General features: G+C 38.9%; 1 protein-coding gene across 1 annotated transcript in view; it reads right to left on the bottom strand.

Moving 5' to 3' along the window:
- The window catches only part of SV2C (synaptic vesicle glycoprotein 2C), an 89,115-nt gene extending 66,840 nt beyond the window's left edge, over window positions 1-22,275 (bottom strand). The window contains exon 1 of the mRNA XM_051642048.1: window positions 21,671-22,275. Within this exon, the coding sequence (XP_051498008.1) occupies window positions 21,671-22,250 (580 nt within the window). The 5' untranslated portion in view covers window positions 22,251-22,275. The remainder of the gene's footprint in view (window positions 1-21,670) is intronic.
- Window positions 22,276-22,857: the final 582 nt, after the last annotated feature.

The following is a 22,857-nucleotide window of genomic DNA, read 5'->3' on the forward strand; positions in this document are numbered from 1 at the left end:
GTGTAAGATGTGCTAAGTCAGACAGTTTCCATTTCAGATATATAGAATCAAAAATGTCCAACTTGATTGTGTTTTTTTTTCCTTCTTTCTACTTCAGTGTACTGCTTTATTTAAAAAAGGATTGTCCTGTACACAGAATAGTACCAGCATGCTTTGGTTTGTTTGTTGTTTGTTTTTTTTTCCCAAGGATTTTAGAACCAATACATTACAATTTAGCTACATATATTAAAATGAGATAGAGAAAAATATTTTGAGATTTATTTTAATGTTAATAACGATTTCAATGTAAAGTCCTTTCCCACAGAAAGATAAGCTGAAATACTTGACACTTTAACCATTCACATTTTAGTGTACTGTACATTATTTCCATTGCAGGGACAAACCGTCTGTAGGACATTTGGCAAAGATGCACAACACACTGAGCAGACTCAGTGTGAACAAAAATTAGTTCACAAACTTTGGACAGAAACAACCAGATTTGTATTTTATCGGATACATGTAATTCTTTTTCAACCTACTTCCTTACTGAACTTCCTGGATTGTGTTTTATCTACCTAGTAATTGCTATAAAGTACCTGGAAGCAGCTAAAATAGAATCATAGAATCATAGAATGTATTGGGTTGGAAGGGACCTGTAAAGGTCGTCTAGTCCAACCCCCCTACAATAAGCAGGGACATCTCCAACTAGAACAGATTGCTCAGAGCAAGATCAAGCCAAGCAATCCTTGTCCTGTGTCTCTTTTCCATCAGCTACAAGAGCAGACAAGTGCCCCAGCAACTCTGCTGGGCTTTAAATGCTGTTGTGTAAAATTCTGGTCTCCAAAAGAATCACTTCAGTCCTGCAGAAAGTAGTTGGAAGGGAAACAAGTGTAAAAATACACATACACCTTTAAAAGCCTCAGCTTTTAAACTCCATGTTAAAATAGAGGTCACTCTTCAGTATTTCCATGCTTGAAATTACAGATGTTAACATCTGAAGACATCTGCAGGTACCTCATCCACAACACAATGTTCCTGCTCTCCCTCATGCTTCGTACAAATAGCTTCCACTGCTGCTTCTTTATGAGACATCATTGTAAAACATTTGATAGAGCACACATTGTGTTAAAAGTATATTAGCAAGATAGTTATATTTTGTAGAGATGAGTATGCTGATTTTAGCAGTGTCTCTTACCATTGATCATGACCAATATCAGCAAATCAGTCTTTTATGCAGCTGCCTTTTTAGCTAGCACAAAAAAAAGAAGAGTATTTTTAGACTTAATGTCTTCTCCATGAGTCACTCAGGACAGTATGACAGAACCACTGCTGCTCATCACAGAAGCATTAACTATCTCTTTAGCTAATCAAGAGCAATAAGCTCCTTAAGAACAACAGCTAAATGTCTTTTGAAAATAACTTTTGTCAACAGACATTTTCTAGCTATTACTATCTTAATCTTTAATCAAAGGATATTCATGAGAAGGTAGGTAAATACTGAATTTGCAGAATTACTGATATCTATCTTCTCTTTCCTCTTAGTCCAAGAAGGACACAGACACTACAACATTCTTATTGATTTAGAGGTGTTTAGCAATATTGGGTAGTTCCTTCATTCTAAACAGAAATTTTTGTTCCAATAGTTGAGGTTTTCCTGATAATGCACATGCAGCCCATTCATTTTCTGGTCCGAAAGAGACCACTCCTGTGGGCAAGATTACTGTATCACACTGCAGGTAGATGAGTCCTAACCAGCAGTCTGGAAACTCCATCCAGCAGAGCTGGCCCTTGCTTTGTAATATTGTTTGAAAGAACTTAGCAAAATAGTTCAACAGGTGCAGTCAGCAGACTGATTTCAAGAATGCAATGTAAGTAAAGTCAAATGGTTAATCTTTACTCTTAAAATGAAATTCCTTATATTTTTCATACATAAACATTGTTGGTCTTTCCCAATCAACATTAATATTAGAAATACTCACAGAAGGTAAATCAAATAGTTTTGTATTTCTTTATATAGATATTTTCAACATAATAATATTCTCATAATTTTACTAAATAACTACTTCCCTTGTGAAGCACAGAAGTATCAAAACATTATGAACAATGAAAGAATAAAGTGTAAAAGTCTTGAGAGTTTAAAAAAATTAACCTTTGTTTTTTGATAACAAGTCCTTTGGTCATTGTACTGTGCTTTGGCCTCTCATAGCCAATTATTTCTCCTGATGAGCATTCAAAAGATGCTGTTAAAAATAATATTCTTGTCCTATCAATAAACTGTTAGAAATAAGCTGCTGTCTGAGCTGCACCATGAGCTTATTACTTTCTCATTATATTAACTTTATTTCCTAATTGTTTTGCAGACCCTTCACAACTCTTCTTTCCCAACAAAGAAATGTATCCCTTCCATCCTGAATGTATTGCAGCTACCAATTATACCTGTTTCAGTGTATTTTCATGTCTTTTTTTTTTTCACATTTTTCACAGAATATAATCCTGCCTGCAGCCCACAAGAGAAGTCCCCATCCTCTCAGTTTTCAAATTATTCCTTAAGTCCTTTCCCCTCTGCAGCAATGTTCACAAAAAAACACAGAAGTGACAAATGGCAAAGGAAAACTCTATAAACAGTTAAATAACTGAACCATCACCTAACAAATGCAAGTAAACAGTAGCATCAAATTATCATTTCAACCTTCATCCCTTCTTTTCCAACCCTTGTAGCTCTTGTTTATTACAACACGGATATGGGACTTTCTGATGGTTGGCTTTTGCTTTAACACACTTAATATAAATTAGATATAAAACCAGCCCAAAGCTGTTTTCTTCCTGTTGTGTTGTTTAGGTCATATGTCCGAGCAAGGAATGCATTTTCTACCACTGGAAAAAGTACGATATTTAAAAAAAAAAACACCAAAACTCTAAAAATGAGATTATAATTTATTTTTTTTTTTGGAAAGTGAGATTATAAATGTGTTCCTAAGATAGCTCCAAGAGGAGAAAAACTCCTTTAGTAAGAATTATATTGGACTTCAATCCATGTTTTATTTATTTGTACTATGATCTTCCCATATGTTATTGTTTAGATTATAATAATTCATAGTGAAGAACTCCAATGCCTATAAGTAATATAATGAACAGGAATATCCAAATTTTTCTCCTTTAACCCTGATAAACAGTCTATTCATATTCTAAAGATGATAATCTTTCAGAACCATAATTATAATCTGTTATTAGTTTATTTGATCACAAAAGACTTCAAAAAGAATCGCAACCCTTGCAGCAATTAACTTCAGTCAAACATAATGTCTAATTAATTATCTGTTTATAACAGGAGGCAATTAAAGCAAACACTTTTTCATTAGTGTTTGCTAAGACAACAAATATATGGAAACTGTAGTAACTCCAGAACTGATAGAAGAACTCAGCTTTCTGAAGCTGCTGTCTTTGAATGTCTAAAACCATCCAGGTAGTCAGAATACTAGATCTTCAGTTCTCATTTGTTATGACATTCACCTCCTCAGAGGTTCTAACACTCCAACATTCTTACATAAAGAATTGCCATGAACTAATACTCTTCCATAACAAGTATTTATTCTTTTCTCTAAACAGTGCTTGAAGCTGGGGAACAGCAAGCTCTATATTGATGGAACGGTAAGTTTTAAAGGTGGATACCTAAGTGGTTAAAGGGGTAAAACATCAATTGTTCAGCTATCTGAAAAAATTGATTGGTGCTGTTTTCCAACAAACATGTGAGCCAGCCACCATATTAACTAAAATTACAATTTTACATGATTCTGTGCAAGTTCAAGACTTCTCAAGACGTGTTTCATTGGCAGGTGCTGGGGGGCGTGTCTAAGAACTGCGGCAAAATTTAAAAGCAGCCTCTCGGCAGCTCCCTCAGGGCAGCGGCAGCGCGGGGCGGCGCGCGGCACCGGCACTGGCACCAACGCCAACACCAACGCCAACACCAACACCAACGCCAACACCAACACCAACGCCAACACCAACGCCAACACCAACGCCAACACCAACGCCAACACCAACACCAACACCAGCAGCGGCCATCGCAGAAAGCGGCCCGAGCCGGGTTAGTGGGTCAGTGCAAACCATTTAGTGTGGGTGTGCGTGAGGGCACACCAGGAGCAGCAAACAGCGGCTGCTTTCTTTTAGCTAGACAGACCATCATGGTCACAACATGACCAAAAGCCACAGTGAGAAAGAATGTGGGAACTCAGGCTGAGCTTTCTTGCAGACATGAGGCCATGCAGGTCTGGGGCTGCAGGGAATGCCTGAGCCTGGCATTGGTACCAGAGGGAGCCAGTGACACTGCGTGTGTGTGGTGTGAGCAAGGACATGATCTGCTCAGGCTGGTGGCTGAACTGAGGGAGGAGGTAGGAAGGTTAAGAAGCATCAAACAATGTGAAAGCGAAATAGATTGGTGGAGCTACACCCTAAGGCAAGGGCAGAAGGAAGAACTTCTTGAACAAGTGATGGATCCCCTCCCCTCCTATCATCAGACAGAAGGAGGGAACTCACAGGACAGGGAGGAATGGAGGGAAGTCCCTCCTCAGAGAGACAAGCGAAAACCCTCACAGCCCCTCCCACCCTCCCAGTTGCCCTTGAACTTCAGGGCCCAGCAAATGAACATGGAGAGGTAGATCCATCTAGTGAATCACCTAGGGCTTGTCACTCACTCCCACGCCTTAGGGCTTCTTCAACTAAAAAGAAAAGGAGAGTAATTGTGGTGGGTGACTCCCTTCTGAGGGGAACAGAAGGGCCCCTTTGTTGACCAGACCCACCCCACAGGGAAGTCTGCTGCCTCCCTGGGGCTCTGATTAGAGATGTTAAAAGGAAACTCTCTGATCTGGTGCAGCCCTCTGACTACTATGAAAGTGATGAACTTGTTACAAGAAATCCAAGGGCAATTAAGAGAGACTTCAGGGCCCTGGGACAGCTGGTTAGGGGGTCTGGAGCGCAAGTAGTGTTTGCCTCTATACCTGTTGCAAGAAAGGATGAAGAGAGAAACAGGAGGAGTCTGCAGATCAATGCATGACTACGTGACTGGTGCCAAAGGCAGGGCTTTGAGTTTTTTGATCATGGGCTGCTATATGAGACACCTGGCCTGCTGGTGGCAGGTGGGAGGCACCTGTCCCAGAGGGGCAAAAGGCTTTTGGGGCAGGAGTTAGCAGGGCTCCTAAACAGGGCTTTAAACTAGATATGAAGGGGGAAGGGGAGATAACTGGGCCTGTTAGGGGCAAGCCCAAAAGAAACATGCCAGGGCTTGAAGGATAGTGGACTAGGGAGGATTCTCACTCTTGTCATTTCATTTGAGAGAAAGGAGAGATGTTTAGAAATCATGGAAGCACCTGAGAAGGGTCTGGTAGGAAATGGTGCTAGCAATGGTAAAAAGGTGTTGGAATCATTAGCTCATCTGAAGTGCATCTATACCAATACATGCAGTATGAGCAACAAACGGGGGTCGCTTGGAGCCATGATCCACCAGGAAAACTATGACATAGTGGCTATCACAGAAATGTGGTGGGATGCGTCACACAGCTGGAGTGCCCGATGGCTACAAGCTCTTCAGGAGGGATAGAAAGGGAAGGAGAGGGGGTGGAGTGGCCCTGTATGTTAGAGAATGCTGTGAGAGCTTGGAAATCAAGTATAGTCATGATGAGGTTGAGAGCGTCTGGATTAGGTTAAGGGCCAGTAAAGCTGATATCGCTGTGGGAATCTGCTATAGACCTCCCAACCAATGCAGTGAGTTGCTGCAACCAAGCAGTTGGGAGAAATCTCCCAGCCACTTGCTGTTGTTCTTGTGAGGGACTTCGACCCCCAGACATCTGCTGGGAATACAACACAGCAGAGAGGGAACATTCCAAGAGGTTCCTGGAATATGTGGAAGAGAACTTCCTCACACAGCTGGTAAGTGAGCCGATCAGGGAGGGTGCCCTCCTGGACCTGCTTCTGGTGAACAGGGAAGGTCTTGTGGGGGAAGTAAAAGTTGGAGGCCTTCTAGGGCACAGTGATCACGAGATGATTGAGTTGTTGATCCTTGGAGAAACAAGGAGAGGGGTTAGTAAAACTGCCACCTTAGACTTCCGGAGGGCAAACTTTGACCTGCTCAGAAGACTGATTGACAAAGTCCCTTGGGAGGCTGCCTTGAAGGATAAAGGAGTCCAGGAAGGCTGGACATGCTTCAAGAAAGAAGTTTTAAAGGCACAGAAGCAGGCAGTCCCCATGTGCTGAAAAACCAGTAAGTGGGGTAGGAGACCAGCCTGGCTAAACAGGGACCTTTGGAAGAGGGGACAGGTCACTCATGAAGTCTATAAAGATGAAGTGAACCTATGCAGGGTGAAAATTAGGAGAGCCAAAGCACAGCTAGAGCTCAAACTAGCTACAGGTGTTAGGGAAAATATAAAATGTTTCTATAAGTTCATTAATAGCAAAAGGAGGATTAGGGAAAATCTCCGTCCTTTATTGGATGCAGAGGGAATCTTAGTAACAAAGGATGAGGAGAAGGCTGAGGTGCTCAACACCTACTTTGCCTCAGTCTTTAGCAGTGGAACTAGCTGTTCCATGGATATACAGCTACATGAGCTAGGAGACAGGGAGGACATGCAGATTGAGGTCATCACAACGAAAGAAGAAGTGGTCAGAGATCTACCACACCACTTAGACACACACAAGTCTATGGGACTGGATGGGTTACATCCAAGGGTGCTGAAAGAGTTGGCAGATGTGGTTGCCAGGCCACTTTCCACTATTTACCTGAAGTCCTGGCTAACTGGGGAGGTCCCAATGGACTGGAGGGTAGCAAATGTAACACCCATCTACAAGAAAGGCAGAAAGGAGGATCCAGGAAACTATAGACCTGTCAGTCTGACCTCGGTACCAGGGAAGGTCATGGAGCAGATTATCTTGAGTGTTATTAGATGACATATAGATGATAACCAGGGGATCAGGCCCAGTCAGCATGGGTTTATGAAAGGCAGGTCCTGCCTGACGAACCTGATCTCCTTTTACAACCTGATGACCCGAATGTTGGATGAAGGAAAGGCTGTGGATATTGTCTATCTGGACCTCCAAAAAGCATTTGACATGGTTCCCCAAAGAACTCTCATAAAAAACCTGGCTGCTCATGGCCTGGATGAGCACACGATCTGTTGGGTCAAGCACTGGCTGGACAGTTGGGCCCAAAGAGTGGTGGTCAATGGAGTCAAATCCAGCTGGGGCCAGTCACAAGTGGTGTTCCTCAGGGCTCAGTGTTGGGACTGTTTCTCTTTAACATCTTTGTTGATGATCTTGATAAGGACTTAGAGTGTATTATCAGTAAGTTTGCAGATGACACCAAGCTAGGCAGGAGTGTTGATCTGCATGAGGATAGGGAGGCTCTACAGAGAGACTTGGATAGATTAGATTGTAGGGCTAATGTTAATGGTCTGGGCTTCAAGAAGCCCAAGTGCTGGGTCCTGCACTTGGGCCACAACAACCACATGCAAGGCTACAGGCTTCGGGAAGTGTGGCTGGAAAGTGTGTGGCTGGAAAACTGTCTGGCAGGAAAGGACCTGGGGGTTCTCATTGAGAAGCAGCTGAATATGAGCCAGCAGTGTGCCCAGGTGGCCAAGAAAGCCAGTGGCATCCTGGCTTGTATTAGAAATAGTGTGACCAGCAGAAGCAGAGAGGTGATTGTCCCCCTGTACTCAGCACTGGTGAGGCCTCACCTGGAGTATTGTGTCCAGTTTTGGGCACCTCAATTCAAGAGAGATATCGAGGTGCTGGAGCGAGTACAGAGGAGGGCAACGAAGCTGGTGAAGGGCCTAGAGAATAAATCTTATGAAGAATACTGGAAGGAGCTGGGAATGTTTAGTTTGAGAAGAAGAGGCTGAGGGGAGACCTCATTTGTCTCTACAACTACCTGAAAGGCCATTGTAGAGAGGCTGGTGCTGGTCTCTTTTCACAGGTAATTAGCAACAGAACAAGAGGGAATGGCTTCAAGCTGCAACAGGGGAGGTTTAGACTGGACATTAGGAAAAAATTTTCACAGAAAGAGTGGTCAAACACTGGAATGGGCTGCCCAGGGAGCTGGTTGAGTCACCATCCCTGGGTATGTTTAAGGGTGGTTTGGATGTGGTGTTGGTGGAGATGGTTTACGGGAGAACTTTGTAGAGTAGGGATGATGGTTGGACTTGGTGATCCCAAGGGTCTTTTCCAACCTGAATAGTTCTATGATTCTATGATTTATCTAAATCCTCACTGTTTCCTACAGCAATCATTTTATGTCTTAACTTAAAGACATAAACTTAACTTATTGCTCATGCCTAGTAATATGCAATATATGCAAATCCCCAAATGCCACAGCATATCAGGCTTTTTTTCTATTACTGCTCTTCATATTAACCCACTTGTCTGCATTCCCTCTCAAGACAGCTGCAGACAGCCTTCAGTCTGCAATTTCATACTCTCCAGTGAAGATGCTTAATTACACAGTAATTTCAAAGCATTTTTCTCTTCTGCTTAATAAGTATATTTACAAACAGTGTAGCTTTACTTACTATTACACTATTAGAATTATTTTAGCAATCATGGTAATACGGTGTGTCTGTTCAAATACATTAATAGTATAAAGTTATTTTAAAGTAAGTGCTAAATAGAAAGGTGTGTACAGTGTCTATCACACTGCAGTGATTCTTGGACCTTCAAGTGTGACTTGCAATTGAGTAACCTGGATGCTTATTTCTTTAATAGCATTAATTTTAAAGTGACAAGCCTTCACATGACAGACCATTTACCATATTTTGTTAGCTGCTTAGTGCACAAGACTTTCTGGATAACCTTCACAGTCAGTCAAAAAACATGCTTTTGTCTCCATAATAACTAAAGAAAGATACAAATTCATACTTATAAAGACAAAAGAAGATAATCCCAGTGACATCAGTGGGGAAAAAAAGACAAACTCCTCTTCTAAACATGCTGAGAAATACAGAAACATTAATGTTTTCACAAAGGAAAGAAAACAAAAACAAAAACAAAGTTTCAATTCAAACCAAGCTTTAAAAATATTTATTAATTTCTAAAGTCTGTTTCTCTAATATTTACATAGGAAAGCAACTCAGGAAAATGTTCTGATATGAAGGCTACCAAAAATACATGGTATACAATTCACAGCTCAAATCAATAAAATAAAGACAATGCAATATATAGTGCCTGTACTCCATCAACAGAAAAAAGAAAGCAAGCACCTCCTTATACCACTTTCAAACATACCTACAAAACATCTAATGACATTCAATCTGATACCAATCCAGAAACTTCACATAAATAGAAATCAAGTGAACTGTATCTGCTGCACACACAAAATGATCCTGTTCTCACATAAAACTGATAAATTGTAATAGAGGAAATCAACCGTGAAAGTCATGAAAATGGAACTGAAAGCAAAGCTGAACAAAAGCAAGATCATACTCAGGTGACCAGTGTAGGGAGGAAAATAAGAAGGGCAGGTTACCTAACAGTTCTACCTGCAAAACTAGTTATGATCTTTAAGACAATATGAGAAAAAAACAATATCAACAATATAAGCAACTCAAATGATAAAGATCTGTTACAGTATCACAGACATAAATTGATGACTTATTTAATAAGAGGACAAAATGTAAGATAGCCAAATACTGTACTTGTAAAAAGAAGCTTCAAAAATACAAAACATATCACCTAGAAGAAGTACAAAATACTAAATCTAAACTAAAAAAAACAACAAAACAACACAAACAACCCCCACAAAACCAACTTTTTTTTCCCATTTTTTTTTCCTTTTAAAAGGTTAAAGTCCAAATATTAAAAACAACTGAACTGAAAAAGAGGAGATGTAGAAACCCACTACGGGATCTCCAAGATAACTGGAAGATAACTGAAAATAAATGAATGGGACTCAATGGCATACTCAGAAAGGAGAAAGCATCCAATGGTAGACAAAATTTGACAATACAAAATCTAAGGTCAACAAAATTTTAGACAATTCCCTACAATATATTTTTACAGATTTAGCATTGAGACTGAAATGAATATGGTCTACTGGCATGGCTACCCAAAATCATCACCCAGCTGTGCTCTTACAAAGTCAAAGGTGAAGACTGTTTTGTTGTTTTTTTTCTTGGTAGGAAAGAAGTGTGAAGAAGTCATTTCTCTCCATGAAATAAAAAGAAAAACCCACTGTCTTTTCCAGGAAAACAACTTCGAACTCATTAATCTACTCCATTTTTTGTCCACCCTCAGGGACATTCCAGCAATGGAAATTCATAGCTGGAAAGGTTTGATCAATGCTTTTCTGGTGCTATAACAGAAAGACCATCCACATGAAAGTCAAAGGGTCTCACAAAAATAATTTTCACAAATTTCTCTCAGGTTTTAGTTAATTTTTTTTTTGTTTCCTCTGGCATGCATATATCAAATTTATGTGCCTAGTATGTCTACATTTGATTTGTTTCCTGGATCTCAGGTGTGAGCATTACAACCTGAAGTGTTTGTGGTGTAAGGGCCAATTTAATTTCAACAGGAAAAAAACTGGCATTTTGCCTCTTTGTTTCCTCTCATTGGGCTACTGGGACTAATTCCTGTCTATGTACAAAGTGCAGAACAGGGTGAGTTAGCTCTGGACCTTTACATTAGCTGTTAATTTTGCAAACATAGTATTTTCTTACTTTAAGAGTATGTATGCTGTTAACTGTCCTTACAGTTCTAGAGACAATCAGCTTTTAATTTATCTAAAATTCACACAAGCAGGTGTGCTGATACATTGTTTATTACTAATGAAAGTACTACTCCTTCTTAACAGATGACTTTCCGGTGTACTTAGATATTATTTTAATTTAAATACTGTAATAACAAAAGGAATAACTGGTCCTGCTTTTCCTCAGATCTAAATTAGATAAATTAATACTGCACAGAAGAGGCTCCAGAAACTGCAGAGATTGTGACAGGTAATAGATTACTTGCTAGGATGGGGAATTTTCTCCACAGCTGTATTTTCTGATAAGGCATAAAATAGAGAATATGGTAAACAGGTACCTTTGCAATACATTTTCATCATCACTTCTGCTTTAAGAACACTATCGTGTCAATAGCTAAGTCTTTTTAAAAAGCACCATCTACTACCAGATGCTAGTTCAATTTTAATTTATTCCACAACAATTTCTCAGAATAAAAAAACTGATCAGGGTTGTTCCATTTTCTTCATTAGAATCATTTACAAGCCAAATCCTGGTAGAGATTACTGAAGGAAACAGCAGCACGCTGCTATTCCTTACTGCTCTTGCTCAGCTAGCTAAGCAAGCAATGCACTGTAGAGAAAAAAAACAAACCCCAAAGGCCTGCTTCCTTGATGCTCACAACAGAAATAATCAATCAGCATTCAAATTTAGCAACAGAGGGCTGTAAGAACCAGACAATATGTGGTCTTTTTCCCCCCATAGAAACAATATTTTTACAAGATGGTAGTTACCAATGTACAGTATATAGAGTCCAGACTATATAAAAAATTCAGGTAATCCCAGGTGATGACGTGAAGCTGTGAACAGATTGTCTAGGTACTATCACTGAACATACTATTTTCACACTATCTTCTCCTTTGATCCAAGAGTTCCCTCTGGCATGAGAGGGAAAATCCTAACAGACAGGCTTGGGATAAACCACACATAGTTAAGCTGTCCTAATACCCCTAATTCCTGTTTTCTTCCACTGCAACTGTGGAGGTTCCTCTGGATTTTTCTACTCTCAGATTTAGATGTTAAATTCAATGCATTCTTTGCCCATCTCTGAATTGACCCTGTCATGCTAGAAATTGCTGTGACTTTGAAATTTCTAAGGCACTTCTAAGGCAATCCTGAGAATCAGAATTATTATAATTGATATATTATTATTGAACAGTGCATGACACTGTGCAATGTGCTAGGATTAATTAAATTTCAAAGCCAAAAATATATATTTCAGTAAAGCTTTAAATTGCCCACACAGTCATCTACATTAATCATCCCATTTTGCATCAAAACTGTTCAGTTTGGATACAAGTTTTATTGCCTGAATGTTATTTTTTTATTTGCCTACTCCTGCTACTGACTCTAAACCAAGAAGAGTACATGAATATCACTAACTTTTTATTAGTGCTGAATTAAAACAAAAAGACCAAAGTATGTACACCTACATGATGCATCCTACTCAGCAAATTAAAGCACATGATAAAGAACATTTAAAGAACATCACAGAACCAATTAAAAAAATCCAATACTCCTAGTTAAGGTATCTGTACAGTATTAAAGCTAACAGCTGATGTTTTCTTCAGTGTTTCATCAACCATTATCTCTCCTTAATGTGACTATATTCCAGTTCTGTGTAAAATTATTTCATTTGAAATGGAATAACTGTTTTTACTATTTTTTAATAAAAGGTGGAGGAAGATAAATTATACTTTAAAAAATGATAAAACAAACAATCAAACAAAAACAAACACAAAAAACCCCCAAACAACAGAAAACAACAACAAAAACATACCCAGAATCAACCAACCAAAAAAACCACCCCAAAACCAAAGACTTTCTATGAGTTTCAGAAAAAGGCATTGAATAAGGCCTAATCTTGTTAGGAAGAAGTTTCTGAAATTAGTAAGGTTCTGACACTCACACATCTGCCAAACTGCCTGACAAGAGACGTGGCCTACCTCACCCAGCACACAACAGCACACGACTCAAAAAGGAAACTTCCACTGCTAATGGTCCCGTATCTTCTTTCTGCTTTCCCATTTAGAGTCAGTGAAATAGATTAACTAATCCAATGTAAGAATGAAGCATAACAGATCAGAATAATTCTCTGTATGGTGCCAATACACCTGCAGGTGCTGGTGAAGCTAAACAGGCTTTTTAATTAAGTATTTACAACAGTGCCAGAAGGCACGATTATAATGTCTGAATGGAAAATTGTTTAGATGACTGTATCTATCAGTTCATGATCTCTATTTAACAAGACTTGCTAGTGGCAACTTCAGAACCAACCCTGAAAATTGCCCTGAATTCTAGAAAAAAATTGGAAAATACTTGTGCTCTGTGAAAATAAGCAAGTCTGAAAAATGCCAGACAGAAGCAATTCACAGCACAATAGACTCACACCTCACAAGAGTTATATTAATCCATACTTCCTCAACTTTGTATGAGGCTTTTCACTGCTAACCAGTGTAAAGCAAATAATTTCAGTCCAGTTAATATGATAGAAAGAAATTTGCAAATGAGCTAACTTTGCCTGTACTTTAGAATGTAGAACTTTTTTAACACTATGGATGTAAAGCCAGTGTCACATCACACCGTTTTCTTAAATTTCCTCACATAACTCTCCCAACTTTCTACAATCCCCCCAAAATGTCAGATAAAACCAGATTTATCTGCCTGATAAATGTGTTTCTGTGAATCTTTGAAGATATTTTATCCATCACATATTTATCCTGAGAAAAATTTACTCCTTAAGGAAAGCTAGAATAACATGACATGTAATGTGTCTTTAAAAATGTTTGGCACTGTTTCCATCAGCTGGAACACAGAGTGCATGTTGGCTAAAAGGGTCATTGGTTTAAGAGAGGCAGAAAACCACATTATGGAGTTAGTGGTAGGGAAATGCCCATCTACCAGTCTAAGTAGTAAGTAAAGTTGGCCTGGGTGGAAATCTGAGATTCTTCAAGAAAAAAAAAATATAGACAAAACTTCCCAAAGTCGCCGACAGTCCCAGACACATAATAAATCTGTGAGTAATTCTTCCCAGACTCCTACAGCCTGTAAGTTTTTTGTAGTAAGTGAACCTGCAAAATCTCACATTTATATCACACCCTCCTATCAAGCCATCCCATGCTGCATAGGGCTGATAGAGACTTGAAAAATGGGTAAGAAAAAATGAAAAAAAAACACCACTTTATTACAAATATCAGTAAATAACGAAGTCCTGGACAAACTATTAACTATCACTATAGCTGTTGTTAAACAAGTTTTTGCATTGATGATTAAAAAAAATTGCATATGTCATATTAATGTCTCTATTGTGGGAGTAACACAGTATTTATTCCTTCATTCAAATATTTATATTTGTATATCATTGTGACTTTGTTTCTCTCATCAGCTATGAAAGCAGTGATATTACATACATTTGAAGCAAACATTTGAGAATAGATATACCCATTGCAAGGGAAGAATTACATGCGCAGTAAAATGCAGAGTAGATTAAAAAATTGTGTTCCATATTTTCAGCACTGGCATGCCCTTAAACAATCCCAAGGTCTGAGTAAGTAGCTGTTTCAAACCAGGCTACTGGAATATACAACTGCTTACTTGAAATACTGATAGCATAACATAAAACAACAAGTGAAACTTTGAAAGATTCTAAAATCCTTGATTGATTAAATAAATTGATAAAATGCATAGGAAGAATTCTATTCAGGTGTGACAAAGGGCCATTAAATTTGTTCCATGTCTTAATGAAGTTCATTAACACTTTCTCAGGGGAAGTATTTATTATTTTTGCTGAGGAGCTCATATTTCCACTCTCCTTTCATACCTTGAAACTTGATGCAAGATGCAAAATTTAGAGCTACAAATACACAAATAATGAAGATCCGTATTTCCATAAATAAGCACTTGCAGATCATAACTTAACTGCATTGCAGCATTATCCAAACAGGGAGTTGGTAGAGAGTGCACCGTCATATTTACAATGTTCAGTTTTAAAATCTCCATTTGACACTTTGATTTAAGAAGTGATGTATCATCAAGCAGAGGTCTCATGGCAGTTGAGAGAGGAAGGAAAAAGTGGAGATGACAGCAAAATTAAATGTGTGAAATCACCATGGCCCTCAGGCTTTCCTTTGGGAGGCATCTCCTTCTTTTGGCCACTTTGGTGAGACTATAAATCTGTGTGACATAAATGGTAAAATCACTCATCTGTGATAGGTTAAGCAGATCCAGAAAATAACCTGCACTGCATAAGAAAGCAGCTTAGTGATTTTTAGCTATTATAGACACAATCAATCTCTGAAACAGAAATTTGAAGATTGCTACAAATGCTTAATTATTTAACTTTATTTTTTGTGTGCAAATAAGCACTGCAGGCTTACTTGCACGTGGTGGTAAAGCAGCATTTATAACTGGTTAGATGTACAAGTATCTTATTGCTATTCTTACAGTCTTCACAGGTACATACATTATTGCAATTGCAGGCTGTATTTTTTATCATTTAAATAAAAGCAAGTTTCCCAATATCCACTGTAATCACTGAATTCAGCTGAAGCAGGCATAGCTTAAACCTTGAAGAAATGTTTTATTCAGGCAACAAATGTCTTGCTCAAAAAGTGACCTACTACTTTACTAGAGGTATGTGCACTGATTGATCTCTGACATTATCCCAAGGTATATGATTGTAATTAGATCCATTTAACTATAAAAGTGGTATTACTTACGGAGCTCTCAAAATGTTACTTGGTTAAAACAGCATTTGGCTGTGCTGAAAATGCATACAAACACCAAGGCTGCCTGCTATGAACTGCAATGCAGTCATTTCATGTTGCCTTGTACTGAGTGTGTTATTCAGGCTAAAACTGCATGACTGCAACTGGGTATTGAGCCAGGATAATATTGTATTTAACCCCAGGCTAAATGGTGAACATCTTAAAAGCAAAGATGAACATGTAAGTTAACGGTGTCTGATAGCTTGATTTCCTTAGTAAAGCTGCATGCAGGAATTCCTTAGAAGAAGAGAAACATTTAACATGGTGGTACTGTTCTTTCTGTTTGCACCTGGCTTCAATAAGGGGGTCTGGGAACACCATCATGCTCAGAAAAGAAGGGCAGCTATGACCCACCTTAAATAAGTGCTTATAAAGAGAACCTGCAACAGTGCACAGGACTGAATACACTGCATTTCATTAATGGTTCCATCTGTGCTCCCAGTTCCCGTATTGTAACAAGCCCATGATGTGAGATGGGTTTAATCCAGTTTGTACCAGAAAAAAATTACACTGTGTGTGCTCTCCACTCTCTTTTTTCCCCTCAGAAAAGAAAAACAGACATGACCACCATCTCAACTGGTCGTCTACATAATGTAGCTGCTTAGAACAGTTAAGGATCTGTGTCTTAATTTTTCTCCCTCAAATAATTGTGTTTGGAAGGCAAGCAGGAAAAGCAATGCAGTAGAAGTTTAATAATGTCATTGCAAGAGAACTGAATTGCACCAAAGGTGAACAGCATGGATAATGGCATTTGTTTTCTGGTATCTTCTTCTGAAGAAATAAGACATTAATCCTACAGATCAGTTTTCACCTTGCTCTGGACAATTTAGCATACAATTCGATGACCACAGCTTTATTTCTAAATCTTTCTATCTCTGCTAAAGATTTATTACTACTATTAACTCTAAGTGCAATGGACCCACATTGTTAATTCAGTAAGATTCCTCATACTCGAAGGTCTGCTATAGCTTCAGTAAGCATTAGTAAGCTAGATACACTTCTTGTGAATATAGTAATTGTACTCACAAGAATACCCATATATAAGTACCTAGTATTTTGACATCTGTGCTCTCTTCAATAAAACATACAGCACAGCCAAGAATCCACATTGAAAAACTAGTTCTTAATCTCTTATTCTCTCCCTGCAGCCTAAAACAGTTTTAAAAAAGGAACTTCAAAATGCTTTCCATAATAAAAATATGGATCTCTCTTGGAAGTTTCAACTGTCTAGGAGAACACTTACAAGCTGCACATAACAGTAAAATACAGAGTAGCATGAACTGTTTTTTCTTTATGTCACTTGTAGTCTATTATGTCATTACAAATCTGGCACCCTGACAATAACTGGAATATAAACAGAAAACATTCACTTTCTCCTAATGTATTCTATGCAGGAACAAGGAATAAATATCACCTGTATCTAATGATCTACAGTAATATTTAACTAGAAAAGAGAACAGTAATATACACAGATGCCTGATTACAGCAGCAGAAGGAATTTTACTCACTTCTGTGTAAGGACAGATCTGTGATAATCTATTAAAATTCAGATTTTGCAATAAGTAAAGAAGTGTCAAATAGATGGTTAACTGTTCATGTCTTCTGCATGACTGTATGGAGGAACCCTGCTGTCAAAACCAATTGTCACTGGAATTGAGTAGATAAGAGAAAACCATAACACCTGAATAGATTTTGTTTTGAAATAGTCTTAAATGTCTGAATTTTAAAATAACTGCAAAACAGCAAATCAGTTACTCAGTATTACGCTTCTCCAGGTTTCAGTCTTTAGGGTCTGGACATGGTCTTGAAGATAGTATTTCAGTTAAGCCACAAGTGTACCATAACCTAGCAAAATGAAGCTGGTTAAAAACAGTCTTAAAAAAATTCACAAACAGGAGTAATTTTAATTGATCATTAACATAAAAACAGCAAGTTTTTATGGCTTTTTTCAAGATTTAAAATACATTTATTTACAAATGGTAAAAAGAAAAAGCTTGCCACAAAATGTTTACTTAACCATTTTAATAGTTAATATTCATGTAATGTTAGCATTAACTTCTTAAGCCCTCAGAGGAGGGCCACAAAGATGATCAGAGGGCTGGAGCATCTCTCCTCAGAGCCTTCTCTTCTCTAGGCTGAACAGCCTCAACTCCCTCAGCCTGTCTTTGTAGCAGAGGTGCTCCAGCCTTCTGATCATCTTTGTGGCCCTTCTCTGGAAGCTCTCCAAGAGCTCCATGCCCTTCCCATGTTGGGGACCCCAGAACTGGACACATTATTCTAGGTGGGGTCTCAAGAGAGCACAGTAGAGGAGAATCACCTCCCTTGACCTGCTGGCCATGCAGGTAGTTTTTTTTTTATTTTATGAAATTAGAAATACTTGGGCTGGCAGAGACCTTTGCAGAGCTTGAGTCTGAACTCCTGCTAAAAGCAGGGTTACTTTCAGAGCTAGATCATGTTGCTCCAGGCCATTTTCTGTCAACTTTTGAAAACCCCAAAAAGGTCCCACAGCTTCTCTGTGTAATGTCTCCAGTGGTTTATCAACTCATTGTGAACTTTCTTTGTTATACCAGTTCTCCAGTTGCACCTTCTGACACCAGAAGTTCCCTGGCTGCACCTTCTGACCTCTTGTGATCCTCTGAGAAAAATTTTACTCCATCTTGTCTATAGCCCTCCTCAATTACATAGTCAAACAGTACAGACAGATTCGCTCTTAGACCTCTTTTCTCCAAACTATACCAGACCAGTTCCTTTTACTTATATGCCAGGTATTCCAACCCTCTAACCACCTTACTGGTCCTTTACTTGATTACCCCTAATTTGTTAATCTCTTCTTTCTCAACAGAACAGAGAATCCCACATGTGGCCCCACTATGCTGAGAAAGAAAAACAGTCACTTCACTCTAACTCACTGGTCACTCTTGCCAATGCAGGCCATCTGCCACTGCAGATGGAGGTATCCATCTGAAAATATGCCAACTGGTGCCATGAACACTCGCATCATGGGCCAGTCAAGCAGGAGCCAACCTGTATCTACTGCTAGCAACGGTGACATGAAGGTGAGCACTTACAAGTCTCACAGGAAAACCAGTGAGAAGAGGGTCAGCAGTGGCATGGCATCCTGAACAGATACAACTAGGAAAGGCTAGCTTTGCGTAGTTTAGGGGAAATAATGTTTCATTATTTCAGATGCAGAGATGTTGAGGAAAGAAAAGGTCATTATTTAAATTTTATAGGAAAAAAAAAAGTATCTATAAAACTTAAGACCAATCAGCACGTGAAGACATAGAAACAGTTACGTAGAAAAGTACACACAAATCAGAGCCTAAAGAATCAACCTAAAATCAGTACAGTTCTGAGCTGCATGTAAAACCAAAGAGATAAGATGCAAGCAGAAAACGCAGAAAACAATGTCTTTATGCTTGATCCTCCAATCTGTCTCAGGAAGGTACAGTCATGCCTCATCAGAACCCAAGGGGTCAACATAAGACTGAATATGTGGAGGAGCTGACAAGTACAGCCAGCTTATAGAGTGGGGAAAGGAGGAGGCCTTACCTTCATGCTTAGTAACAGATTGTTATGGTTTAAGTGGTATTGGCAGGTTCTTGAGACTTGTAAGAAGAACTAGAGAGAGGGAACCTGGGAGGGTCAGGAGAGAGAGGGGTCAGTATTCCCTCCCACTTCCTGCCATGCTCTATAATAAAACCAGAACTGGAAGGTCAGTCCTGTTTTTCTGCACTTTTCTTCCTTGCTGCTGCTCAGAGGTTTTTCAACTTGCCACATGCTCTCCAGGACTCAACACCATTGGGCACTGTGAGGAGATGGGTACTCCTCTCCTGAAGCAGCCTTGCCACAAGGGATCCCCATCCACCTACTCCTGCGACATAGAGATCAGTTTTGTATACATGTAAGTTTTTGTATCTATTCTTCCCCACACATATTGCTCCCTTTCTGTGTTACAGTAAATTTCTTTCAGTTTCAATTTCCAGTCCTCAAATTTCTCTACCTTATTCCCTTTTATCTTCCTTCAGGAGAGGAGAATAGAGAACAATTCTGCCCTCTGGTTTGTGGTTCACCCTGACCGTGAAACCAGGATGCACGTCACTATAATCTTGGAAGAGTCAAAGTAAGTCAGCATCCATATGTTTATTAAAACAACTGTTTGCGATGAAAAAATATATAATTTCATTATTTAAATCAAAAGGCAAAAATCTGTTTTTACCACTGAATCAATGAGTGCTTTTTCTATGACAAATTAATGTTCTTAGTATGTTTCTAAACAGTCCAGAAAACTGTCTGGAAAATAAATGTTGAGTAAGGGCATAAATTCCACGTTATAACTCCTAGCACAGGTCCCATGATTTTAGTATTCTAGCATTAGAGCCTCTGGATTATAGAATTACAATAAGGGAAAAAAAAAAAAATTAAGCCTATCTGGAAGACCCCGATTAGGATGTAATTAAGATGTGAAATAACAATGGCAAAATAATTGAAATGCATGGCTGTGAGTGCCCAGTTATGATGCTTTCACTCAGCTTTCACTGCCATGATGAGTATTTTGTATCACTGGAATTAGGGTTATGCTGTCTGCAAAGGCTGTCTATCTACACTGTTTATAAGCAGTACGTACCTCAGCATGCTCATGAGTTGCAGTCTTCAATATATTTCTGCTGGCCATGGGCAAGTAATGTAATTTTGGTGAAAATAGTAAAACCACCACATGTTGTAATGCCTTCGATACATACTTGGAAAGAAATTGTTTTTCTCTGCTCCTTCCTGCTTCTATATGCTAATCTTTTAGCACAGAATTATTTGTTAATATCACAACACAGAGGCTAGTGTTATGTTATTACAAAAGGAAGATAAGGGACTATCTATTGCAACTTCTATATTTAAGGCATGAGAATACAGTGCTTACACACCTAAGCCTTCTAGAGTAGTTTTCTTACACTTGCCAGCAAGCATCATTTACATACACACACACATATATATCTATAAGGTATTAATTGCTTCTGTGATTAATTTTAGTCAAATGATGACAGAGTCATTACAAAATATCTCAAGACTGCATCATACAAACTCTAGTGACAGGGAAATCATCAACCCTCTTCTTGACATGGGTCAGATCTTAACAGGTGGCTGTGAATCTTCATGGTCACCTGCCATGCAGGGACCATATTCTCCACTCCCAATTCCAGACACCTCTGTCATGTATACAGCAACTGTTTAAACAAAATGTTATATTTAGGAAATATAAAGTATGTGCCTTCAAATTTCAATTCTATATAGCAAGTGTAACAAAGATAAAGCCTTTCAGCCATGCTCCCCACAGTCATAACTTGACAATCAGAGAAGCCAGGAGTACTAATGTGTTCAGGATGTCTGAATTAGGAAAAGATAAATTTCCCAATTTAACATTTAATGTAAGTGGGAGAGACTGCATATGAGAATCCATTAGCTACTGAATGTGTAAGCACTAGGAAGCTCCTTCTTAATGTTGTATAACCTTGGTGTTTTTTTCCTTGACCCCATATGAACTAATCACAGAAAGATTTGTTGGCTACCCTTATACTGTTGTCATCTTGGAGAACAAAGACAACTTTGACCATCCAATTTGTTTGGATGGCTAGAAAATCATCATTGGGATAAAAGGAGTAAAAGACAAAAGAAACTGCAAGACAGCATTTTCCCTAGATTTCCTGCATTTCCCAGATTGCATTGCAGCTCACCTTTGGGAAGGCTCCCAGGCAGTATGACAATGTCCCATGTGTGACAGTTTTATGATCTACTCTTCAATACTCCTGTATAAATCAAGCTGAACTCCAATACTGTGACTGTGATTTGTTTGTTTGTTTTTAATTAGTTAATCTGCATATCTACTCTTGTGTATGAGAAGAAAGTGTATCCCTCTCCTGTTAAGTTTTACTGTGCAGTCTTCCACTGTAGTGATTTATTCATACTTACTGCCTGGAAGAGAAAACAAGTATCTAAAAAATAAAATTTTAATCTTCAATAAATCCATATTAGCTGTAATGCACTTTTTGGGTAGCCTATTTATATATAATACAAACGTTTTAATATAAGTATTGATGTTGACAAATATATATTGAGGTGTACTGTAAATAACACTTATAATAGCACAAAGACAGAAAATACTTTACTCACCAAGCCACCCTGATCCAGAATTGGGTATACACATATCTGTTTCAGCACTGGGCAACACAAATCCAACTACAAAAACTTCAACCCCATCAGCCATTAGGGCCATTCCCAACACAAAGAAGAGGGCCCACTGGAAACGCCCATGGCCACATTCTTGTATTATCAGTTCGTACTGCTGTGCTAGCTCTTCTTCATCAGCTTTCCTCTCTGTTTCCAGTTCATGACGATCCTTATATATATCACACATAGGCTGACCTAAGGCCACCATGCCATCCTTGCTGTGCCCCACATTGGGGATTCCCTGATATTCCCCTTCATAAATTTCATCATCTTCATCATGCCCTTCAGTTGCTTCACTTGATCCTTCATCATCATTAGCTTCTCCACTATAATTTCCTCCTTGGACGTAGTAATCGTCATCATCTTCTTCATCCTGGAATCGGTTGTAGGACCTCTGAGTGTAGCCATCCTGAGCTTTGTCAACAGCTTTATTCACTTTTTTCACCGCTTGCCTCTTCACCTCCTTGGCAATATCTTTTGCCCCTTTAACTAATGAAGTCCTATCTTTGTATGTTTCCTCCATCTTGTATCAAAGAAGGACTTCTGTTATGCTGCAGAGGGACCTGCTGAATGCTCTTTAGAATATCTAGTGTGTGGCGAACAGCAGTAGAAAAGCCTCAACCTGAAAAATACAAGAGAAAAAAGTTTTGCTCCTTCTTAGTTGCTGCTTCATACAGACACAGTACCCTACCAATCTTCACTTAAGCACAGAACAACACAGTTCAGGACTTCAAATACACAAACCTCGATTTTCTTCAGAGACACAAATATCCCAGGTTACAAAGACAATACTCCAAAGAGAAATCTAATCTCTCTGCCAGTTTTCAGAATGAAATTTATGACACTACAGTCTTTGGACTGGATGGATAGCAGTTTTTATTCTGAAAGCAAGCAAGCAATTCTGTGCACCATACAGCATACTGACTCTGTCTGCAGCATCCTTCCCCATTTGAACTCCCTAAGTAATAAAAGGCTACCAATATTAGCTTTTCTCTCAATGAGCGACCATGAAATGTCTGTCTTCTGTCCAGCCTCCCACTTAAACAAATCTTGTAGGGAGTTAATATCACTGAGATTTCAGTCCCTCAAAGCTGACTGTACTTGGCCAATGCATTCACAGTGCACGCACA

This window comes from Apus apus, chromosome Z, assembly GCF_020740795.1.
Source record: "Apus apus isolate bApuApu2 chromosome Z, bApuApu2.pri.cur, whole genome shotgun sequence".
Taxonomy (NCBI): domain Eukaryota; kingdom Metazoa; phylum Chordata; class Aves; order Apodiformes; family Apodidae; genus Apus; species Apus apus.